General features: G+C 38.3%; 1 protein-coding gene across 1 annotated transcript; it reads right to left on the reverse strand.

Annotated features, from left to right (window-relative positions):
- Positions 1 to 3,158: 3,158 nt before the first annotated feature.
- Positions 3,159 to 4,049, reverse strand: LOC149560624 (uncharacterized). The gene is made up of 3 exons (XM_089827653.1): positions 3,791 to 4,049; positions 3,576 to 3,661; positions 3,159 to 3,494 (listed from the first exon to the last, which is right to left on the reverse strand). The coding sequence occupies exons 1-3, from the start codon at positions 4,047 to 4,049 to the stop codon at positions 3,159 to 3,161; spliced, it is 681 nt and encodes a 226-aa protein (XP_089683779.1).
- Positions 4,050 to 10,983: the final 6,934 nt, after the last annotated feature.

Consider the following 10,983-nt stretch of genomic DNA (forward strand, 5'->3'; position numbering starts at 1 on the left):
GACTTATGGTATGGGTGATCATGTGATTTCACTTTAAGTGCATATATTAATTTAGATTGGGCAGAAAATGTACATGATAAGAAAAGCACTAGTGGTGGAACATTTTTCTTGGGAGGAAGATTGGTTTCTTGATTAATCAAGAAACAAGATTGTATATCACAATCTACAACTGAAGTAGAGTATGTAACAGTAGCAAACAATTATAACCAAATCATTATGATGAAGCCGATGTTAAAGTATAAAGGCATTGAGTTTTCAAAACCTATCATTATTCATTGTGACAACCCAAATATAGTCAGTATGACAAAGAATCCATTGTTACATTCAAAGACTAAACATATTACTATTAGCACTTTTTGAGAGAGGAGATAGCAGAGAAGGAAATCAGAGTTGAGTACATCAGCACAAAGGAATAGATAGAAGATGTTTTTACAAAACCATTGGCTAATGATAATTTTAAGTACCTTATAGGTATGCTTGGGGTCATTGCTCAACCTTCTTCAAAATAGTTGATAAAAGATTGCATCAGTCTAGTGCTATACAAAGCATATTTTCATACACCTAGACAAGATGCTTGGTGATGCTCTTATGGGGGAGTAGTCACACTTTAAGCAGAGCTATTGAGAACTCTTACATAATGAATTATGTAATAGTACTATTAGCACTAGGCATTTTATTTTATTTTTTAGATTGTATTGCAGATGATAAAACTTCGAGAATTGACATAATGGAACCTTTTTCATTGATATTAATGAGGGAGAGTAATACATGAAAAACCTTAGTAGATTGTTGTGATTCATTGATTGATGCCAATGGGAGAGAGTATGTATGAGCGAGAGTAGCACCTTTGGGGGAGAACTTTCAAATAGCATGAATGTTGAAGATATTCAAAAACTTATTTGGCATTTATTATTTTTCATCATATGTTGTCAATAATGCCAAAGGGGAAGATTATTAGCATGAATACGAATTATACTCTTAGGGGGAGACTGTTAGAATGTTTGGGAAAGATGATTAAGTGGTTGGCACTTGGATTGGTTGTTTATATGTTACATCCATGTCCTAGTTTGTCATTGATGTCAACATATATGTATTCTGGTTATGTCAATTAGAGTTGTAGAAATAATTTTCTTCAATGTGGATAATGTGTGTTCAATTAAGTTCTGCAGACTTCATTCATGACCAAAGATGTGTCTAAATATCACAGTTGTGATCGTTGAAAGATTTGTTAAGTAGTGGTTGAGTTACACTTAGATAAGTGTAGAGTGGTCACATGCCAATGAGGAACAAACAAGTTACCAGTATACTGGTTATATATGTCGAGTGAGATAAAATTTGGTTGAGAGAGCTTGGATTATGTTTGAAGATATGTTTTTGATGATGCATTCAAGGTAGCAAAATATGGAGTTCATTTTGTGAAGATTTTTGAAGGACGACATTGTTAGAAAATAAAGTCCACTAGGATAACTAACACGAGAGGTGAATCAGTTATGCCATTAAAACACCTCTCATTATCCTTGGTAATTTCAAAACATGTACATAGTAAATAGAAAAATCATACAAAGTTCACCATACACAATAACACCATATTTTTTAACTAGAGAAACCCTTGATTAAAGTGAAAACCTTGGTGGGGATAGTATCCACAAAATGATTTACTAATATATAAGTTCCTTGTAACAGAATAGACTTTGTAAGGAGTCAATGAAATACATTCAATATATATCAGTCCCTATATGCAGACTTTGAATTCCTGTGAACAGATTCCAACCATGTTAGGAGTTGTGGACAATAGAAGGACCCATTGTCCAAACAACTTTAAGGGTAAGACCACTTAACTCACTATCCAAATAGTCTTAGTGTTGGAAAATGATTGAAAAATTCATTGTTGAAGAACGATGAAGTTGATAAAGAATGTTTGCAATCATTGTTTTGTCATTGATGTCAAACTTGCTATTTGTTCGAATGACAATTGCTTATATGATCCAAGTACTATCACTTAGTTGATTAGCAAGGAGATAAGATAAGATAATATTATTAATGTCCAACAAAAGACCAGAAAGAGGTCTATGTGACTAAAAGATTACAGCAAAGAAGGATAGAAACCAGTAGGAGCACGCAAAGGTGTCCGAAGAGAAGCAACAAAATGCAACAAAATGCATTATGATGCTTTCATGGGTAAAAAGAAATCAGTCAGAGCATGAAACATGTGCCAATGCATAGAAATATTCTACTATCTCCAACCATTCCCAGAAAAGTGTCGCTGGTGCATATAAGCAGAACGGGATCTAACATGTCTAGAAGGCTCATCAAGTCGAATAGAGCTAGAGGGCCTTTTCACACCACGGAAGGGGGATAAAGGTTTTTAAAAAGTAGTAATGAGCTGAGTAGATGAGTGTGGGTGTAGAAGCGGAGTCCAAATCATACTATCCCAGAGCATAGTAGCCTCACGAAGATACAGTGCAAGGCATCTCTGATCATAGTAGTTGAAGAAATCATAGAGAGAGAAACACTCTCTGAACAAACAAAAGAACCTCCCTCTGATCTCATAGTAAATAGGGCATCGGAAAAGAAAGTGAGCTTCATTTTCCACCTCCCCCAAAGTGCAAAACACACAAGTCCGCTCCTCTCTAGCAATCTGATGATCCAACTGAGCTCAAAGATGGTGAGAACCAACTCTGAAAGAACCTAAAGAAATCTGCAAGGCATGAGACCAACACCATGAGAGATAGCTTGGCCGAGTAATAATCCCATCTGAGATCTCCAAAAAGTGTGTCGCATAAAACAAAATCCATGGGCGTAACCCACCAGGAGGGTTAACCCAGATAGCAGTAATATAACATTGATAAATATCAAGAGGAACATGCTCATTCAACTCCTGCTGAGAAGGGAGAAGATGAGCAGGGGCATCCAAAGAGAACTGAAAAGGAGGGAGACATTCAATATCAATCCCAATTGAACTCAGCAAAGAAGAAACCTGCGCATACCAACACCGCGCCCGAGCACCAGACTCAACAGCCATTGTGGAAACCGCGGAGCAATAAGCTAAATAAGAGTAACGATCACAATCACCCGCCATATCAGCGAACCCACGAAGGTGATGAAGAAACCATACTAAGTCAAAGATGGCTACGAGTCTGAAAGGATGAGCTCCAAACTCAGCAAGAATGATACTGTGGGGGAGTAGATCTATGACATCTGATGATGCACTGTAAAAATAAAGTCTGAACTCGCTCAATCAATGCCCAATCTGAACTAAGGAGAGAAGGGCCCCAAACCACAAAGCCATAAAGAACAGTCAGTTGAACAAGGGCATCAAGAAGAGATAGCTTAGACGGGGTATCCTGGAAGTGATGTTTGAAGCATTGTTTCTCAAGCAAAGCAAGAGAATCCATACCCTTATTAACTCTGGGCTGAATAGCAGGTCTCATACTAAATCGCGGTCTAGCAAACAAAACACCCAGATATAAATAGGATGAAGTAATCTCAATCTCCTAGCCTTGAAATATGAAGCAAAGATGAGAATTCTTTAAACAATTAAAGACCATGACCCGAGTCTTACCCAAATTAATGACCAGCTGTCTCCGATCACAAAATAAAGCCAATCTATCAAGAAGTCTCTGTAACCCATCAGGAGAGGATGCAAGGAGAACAATATCATCTGCAAAGAGGAGGGTCGAGATCAGAACCTGATAAAGATAACAACCATCACTCGGGAGCGAAGACTTCAAGACGAAGTCCTCAAGCTCATCAATATATAACCCAAATAAAGTCGAGGAGAGAGGACAACCCTGCTTAACCCCAATAGTATTATGGATAGGATCTGAGAAGCCATTAGGAGTCTGAAATCTGCCAACCACAGTCTCATACAGTCTCATAATAGCAATACGTAGCATCTTAGAAATAGTGATCTCCCTAAGTCTCTCAAACAGAGCCACCCTAGGAACAGAATCAAAGGCTTTACGAAAATCAACAAAGCAGCAATAAACTTTTTTCAATCTGTGTCTAGCCTCCTCAATAATAGCCAGTAAAGTGAAGATATGATCCATAGTTTGATAATCAGTCTAAAAGCCTGCCTGTCCTCTGGCCCTGCAACCAATCCTATCAAGTTTCACAAATAACATACTATTCAGAGCAGTGGCATAAAGTTTGGCAAAAGTATGCCCGATCATGATGGTTCTGTAGTTCCCCGGATCAGAAACAGGCCCGGTCTTATGAATGGGATGAATCAAGTGCCTAGACCAAGAAACTAGAAACCCAGTATGAATCACTCTATTAAAAAGAATAGAGAGATAGGGACCCAAAACAGAGGAACCAAACTTGAAAAGCTCAGCCTTAAAACCTTCCTCGTCAGCAACTCTACTACAATTCATAGATCTGATAGCCTCAAACACATGGGAAACGGTGAAAAGGCGGATGAAAGGAGGCGAGGGGGGGTGAATGGAGGGCTGCCCAAGAATATCATAAAGAGCCATGGTATGTGATGCAAGGGAGTGAAATTCAAGGGTGGAAGGCGGAGGGGGATGATGGGGGAAAAGAGTACACCAAAATAGCTGGGGATTGCGAATCAGAGTGGAGCAAAGAGACTTACACTTGGAGGTAGTGAAATTATGCTTCTTCTTCCGAAGTAAGCGTAGATAAGACGAGCAAATGCTAGCAAAGTCAGTCGAGTGAGCCTCAAAAGTAGAGCGCATAACACGATGAAGGGATTTCCAATCTGAATCAAACCACTAGTTCATAGGGCAAGTATTACATCGTTTACTACGAAGGAGCAATGGAGGGCGGTGAGGGATGGAAAGGGTGGCCGAATCAAAGATCGTCGAAGCAAGCAAGTCAAACATGGAGGTGGTCTCAGATGAGTCAGAGAAATCTGAAGGGCTAAGGAGTCTGGAAAGGTGAGCAGAGAAGAGCTCGCAATCACCCTCAATAAAATGGAAGCGAATGGGCAAAAGAGCGATCATCGAAGAATGAAGAGGTGACATTAGTGAGGGCGCAAAGAGAGGGGAGAGGCTACAATGCATGCTGAGAAGAGAATGATCCGCAAGGGGAAGGCACCGGATAGTGAAACTGCGAATACAAGAGATGAAAGAAGGATGGGCAAGAATATAATCCACGACACTAGCACCACCTCCATGAGGCCAACATGTGAAAAGCTCAGAACTAGGGAAGCAGGAGAGGCCGTTCAGGATGACCAAATCAGAGGACTCACATACCCGCAACCAATGTCTGCCATACACAGATAATGGCCCAAGAGCATCCTTAGAAAGTCTATGAAGCCCTAAAGAAGTAGGATCAATCTCAATGGAGCAAATGGAGTCTAAGCGACGATCATAAAGTGGAGTTTACAGCGCTTTGGTTCTTGCATTGAAATCTCCAAGAATAATGATGTCCCCTAAAGCAGTGAATTGAGAGAAAGTCTCGCAAAGATCGAAAAAAGGATCACCGTCTTCGGTACCATGAATAGCATAGTGAGACACATCTGGCAGAAAGTAGCATGTAGCCAAGTAGATATCCCTCTGATGGTAACCCTTACGATCAATATGAACCCACATAAATCTGGCAAATGAATCTGAGTGTACAATAGAAGTGCTACCAAAAATATCATCCTTAATCAAACAAGATAAGAGGTAAGAAGAGAACCTAAGGAAAAGGTTGAGTTATGATGTTGTAATGAAGTATAAGGATCAGCTAAGACATTGGTGAAATAGTGTATTGATAACATATTCTAAGGTACAAAGGATGAACACACTTAGAAACATCAGAAGTGTAAGTTGTAACAAGGTTGACTACAAAGTTTAACTAAGTTCATTAGTGAGTGCCGAGCAAGCTAGTTCAGGCCAAGAAAATTTTTAGTTGGAGCCAAGCAAATGCAAAATCTAGTGTGTGCTGACAAAACTTCACGTGTCGAGTGAAAGAGTTCAGGTGTCAAGTGAAGTTCAAGTGTCCAGCATTAGTAAAACTTAGTTGATGTCGAGTGAATCCACAATAGGTGTCGAGCATCAGTAAAATGTACTTGATTCTGAGCAACACAATATGTGTCGAGCAGCAGTATTTCAATAGTGTCAAGTTGGTGCATTATTTGAAAAGAAAAAGATTCACCAGATCAGAGATGATAAGGTTGTTACATTGAATTTTGTGAACCAGGTAGAAGATAAGGATGATGAGCTGGTGTCACAGAGTTTTATGCTAACTATTTTTAGGCAATTACAAGTGGATTTATCATGATGTTTCTAGAAGAAACAAATTGGAGGGAAATCTACATCGTAACTTTCCAAATCAATTAAACTTATGAGCGAGAAGAATTGAGCAGGAAATGAATTCCAGACTTCTTCATAAGGAGTTACAGGTCAAAGATCGAAGTGTGGTTAAAGAGTGGTTGGAAGAGGCTAAGTGTGGGCAAGTGAGAAGTGTTAAGTAGAAGACACAGTGAGGAAGAACAGAGCACAGAGACTCTGATTCGATCAAGTGACCAAAAGGAGGAGATTGCATTGGCATAACAAGCAGAAGACTCAAGGAGACAGAACTTGTAAGGATGGACAAGCTATCAGAACTGCAAAGGAAGGCAGCCAAGCAAACGTTGTGAGCTGAATTGTGATTTGAGATCTGCAAGGTTGAGTTGTAAGTTACATCAGGTCAAAGACTATCTAATATTCTCTAGCAATTGTATTAGAAAAAGAAAAATCCTATGGTGATAGCTTAGACTAACAGCTAGATTGTGGAGCCTTTAACAAGGTGATTGGAAATCCTATGGACTTAGGTTGGTCTAGAAACCATTTGTAAATCCTTTAACAGGGTGACATTCCAAGTTGAATGTTCTAAAGTCCTCTAACAAGGCACACTCCTAACAGGGTGTTGAAATCCTTTAACAAGGTCACCTCTAACAATGTGTTGTAGCCTTTAACAACGCATCACTTCATAAAGGTGAGAAAGAAGGTAGCATGTTACTGGTGGTTTTCCAAAATTGGCTTTCTATGTGAATCTCTGTGTCGTGTTGATTTCATGCGTTTCATTTCTGCATATTGATTTACAGTAACTTGCTAGGATAAAGGTTTAAGCTTGGATGCATGATAGGTTGAATGGGCTCACTATATTTAAGAGAGAAAGTTTGAATTGGACATTTGGACCTTGAATAACTCATTCACCCGCCCACCCCCCGCCCCCCCCCCCCCCTCTCAATTATTCTAAACAATTCTAACAATTGGTATCAGAGCCATCTATTGATTTAGTTTTAAGGTACTAGCAGTAGGAACATCAAGATGTCCAAGAGAGATGTTCCCAAGCTCACCAAAGACAACTTTGCAGCATGGAAAAGTCTGATGAAACTACGCCTTAGATCAATAGGTGACTATGCAAAAATCTCAATTACAGTAGAACATACAGATCCAGCAGGACCTCTCTCTGTCGATGATATGAAAAAAAGGAAGAAGCACAATCGGACAATGCTGGAGATTGTCTCAGCACTTAGTTATGCAGAATTTCATGACATCAAAGGATGTGACACTGCATGCAAGATGTGGAAAGCCTTATCAAATATCTATGGAGGAGATTAGAATGTTCAAAGAGCAAAGAGAGAAAGCCTCAGAGGAAAGTTTGATGACATGAAAATGGAGGAAGGAGAAAATGTTGCTCAATATGGCACTAGAATAAAAGAAGTGGTAAGTGCAATAAGAAGTTTAGGTGCTCAGTTAGAAGAAGAGACTGTTAATAGCAAATACTTGAGAACTCTACTCCCTATCTATGGTATTAGAGTTTCAGCCATCCAAGAGCTAAGATGTGTACAAAGAAACACACTAACCTTTGAGGGAATAGTGGGAAGACTCGCTGCATTTGAACTATCCAACTTTGACAACTACAAACCTGAGAACCTTGAATCTACTTTCAAGGCCAAGCTGACAGTGAAAGACACTGAGGATGTGAAATCAAAAAAGAAGAATAGAAAAGGAAAACATGTATCCAGTGACAGCAGCACAGATGAAGATGATGCGGAACAATTGAAGGCATTACTAGCCAGAAGATTTCATAGAGGCAAAGGTAAATTCAAAGGTAAGCTTCCTATTTTTGCCCCAATTGCAATGAAGTAGGTCATATTGCTGCAAGGTGTACATAGAAGAAGAATGAAAAAAGAAACAAGTGAGAAGATGATAGCAGAAATTACAAAGACAAAGGCAAGAGATGCTATATTGTTGAAGAGGATTCTGATGAGAATGATGATGAAGTAGTTTATGTGGCCATGAAGGATGAATCAGATGAAGATAAAGCAACAACCCTAGTAACCTGTATGACCAAAAAGGACAAATGGATCGTAGACAATGAATGCTCACATCACATGACTAGAGACAAAAGTAAGTTTACTACCTTTACTTAATATGATAGTAATAGTGTTAGATTTGGAAATGATGCTCCATGTCTAATCAAAGCAAAAGGTAGCATTAAGCTTACAAAGAAGATATCATGTGATGATGCATACTATGTTGAAGGTTTGAATTATAATATATTGAGTGTATCACAGTTAGGCAACATAGGATGCAAAGTAGAATTTGAAAATAGAACAGCCAAAATCTATGACACTCATGGATGTCTAATAGGAAAAGGTGACCAGACTAGGAGTAACTTGTTTTATCTAGATATGGAAGAAGCTACTTGCCTTGTTGTAAAACTTGATGATGTGTGGTTGTGCAATAAGAGGCTATCCCATGTAGATTTTGACAATCTGATCAACATTAGTAAAATGAAGAAAGTTAGAGGATTGCCAAAACTGAAGAACCCTAACAACACAATGTGCAAACAATGTCAACTAGGGAAGATGACAAATTCTAGCTTCAAAAGTAAGATCTATACTTCCAATGAAGTATTAGAGTTAGTTCATACTGACTTGTGTGGTCCAATTGAAGTACGATGTTACAGAGGAGATAGGTACATAATACTGTTTGTGGATGACTACTCAACAATGATGACTATCATTTTCCTAAAGCAAAAGTTTGATGCATTTCAAATGTTTAAGTGGTACCTAGCCAGAGTTGAGAAAGAGATAGGAAAAAGCTTGAAATGCCTAAGATTTGACAGAGGAGGTGAATTCACATCAAAAGATTTTGAAGAGTTCTGCAATTAGAGGAATCAAAAGGCAAACATTAGCACCTAGAACTCCACCACAGAATGGTATAGAAGAAAGGAGAAACAAATCAATGATTGACTTTACCAGAACCTTGATGATGGAAAAGAATGTTGCACTCAAGTACTGGAGAGAAGCTATTAGTATAGCAGTCTACACCCTCAAAAGAGTTCAAATGAAGAAAGGTACTCATAGAACACCTTTTGAGTTATGGTATGGTCACTCACCTAATGTTAAACATTTCAAAGTATTTGGTTGTAAATGTTATATTCTCAAAGAGTCTAGGAATGGAAAATTTGATGCCAAAAGTGATGAAGGCATATTTCTTGGTTATTCCACTAGAAGCATAGCTTATAAGTGTTTAAATGTTAACACTAACAAAGTTGTGGAAAATGCAAATGTAAATCTTGATGAGCTTGCAGAAGTTCAAAATGATGAATGCACCTAGAAACCAGAAGAATACAAGTCATTTGTATACTTCTATAAAGGAATGACTGATGTAGAGGATGCTGCAAACCAAATTAGGAATCAGCAACAAGCTTTAGTATCGACTGAGTCACAGTCAATGAATGTCGAGTTGCATTCAGATGCCAATTTTCAAAATGTAGGAAATGCACATTCTAATTTTGAAATCAGCACACACGAGAGAGATGAAGAGTTCCCTGATAGAGATGTGTGTAGTGACTCTAATGCTAAAAGGCCTAACATGAAAACAAGGACTGAGCCTAAATTAGCCAAGTATGTGAGAAGACACCATCCTGCAAAACAAATCATTGGAGACAAAAAGGCCAAACCAATGACAAGGAATAGACTTAGAAGTGAGACATGTCTACTTAGCAAAGTTGAACCCAAGACGGTGAGTGAAACTCTACAAGATGATGATTGGTACAATGCAATGAGAGAAGAGATAGAGAAAATTGAGAAGAACAAGACTTGGACTTTAGTTCCAAGACTAGCATATAAGAATGTGATTGGAACCAAGTGGGTGTATGGAAAAAAAGTCAGATGAAAATGGTGAGATCACAAGAAACAAAGCTAGATTAGTCTGCAAGCGTTATGCACAAGAGCAAGGACTAGATTATGGGGAAACCTTTGCTCCTTTTGCAAGAATGGAAGGAGTAAGGACCTTACTTGCATACGCTGCCTATAAAGGTTTCAAAGTCTACCAAATGGATGTAGAGTCTGCATTTCTAAATGGTTTACTACAGGAGGAAGTCTACATAGAGCAACATGAAGGTTTTGTTGATGAAAACAACAAAGATAAGGTTTGCAAGCAGCATAAAGCTCTATATGGGTTGAAGTGAGCTCCTAGAGCTTGGTATGAGAGATTTCATAAGTATTTAGTAAAGATAGGCTTTTAAAGAACAGATGACAACAGCAATCTATACATCAAATCAAATGAAGGTAAGGATATCTTGATATTAGAAATCTTTGTGGATGATATAATTTTTGAAGGAAAAGAAGTACTAAGCAAAGATTTTGCTGACAAAATGAAACATGAATTTGAAATGTCAATGTTTGGAGAAATAAAGTTCTTTATTGGATTACAAGTAAATCAACTGAAACATGGTATATTTGTGACCCAATCAAAGTATATCATAGAGATACTTAAGACATTTGGTCTAGAGGATTCCAAATCGATCAGCACACCAAAGGCAACAAGACATAAACTATCCAAGAATGATGAGTCTATTGAAGTCAATCAGACAATGTATAGGTCCATGATTGGAAAGTTGCAGTATGTTGTACATAGTAGACCAAACATTGCATTAGTTGTTGGAATAGTAGCAAGATTTTCTACTAATCGTAGAGAAAATCACCTCATGGCAGTGAAGAGGATAATGAGATATCTAAAAAGGATAGATGACTTTGGT

Source organism: Cupressus sempervirens, chromosome 4 (genome assembly GCF_028749045.1).
Source record: "Cupressus sempervirens isolate cs-2001-9-10 chromosome 4, ASM2874904v1, whole genome shotgun sequence".
NCBI lineage: Eukaryota > Viridiplantae > Streptophyta > Pinopsida > Cupressales > Cupressaceae > Cupressus > Cupressus sempervirens.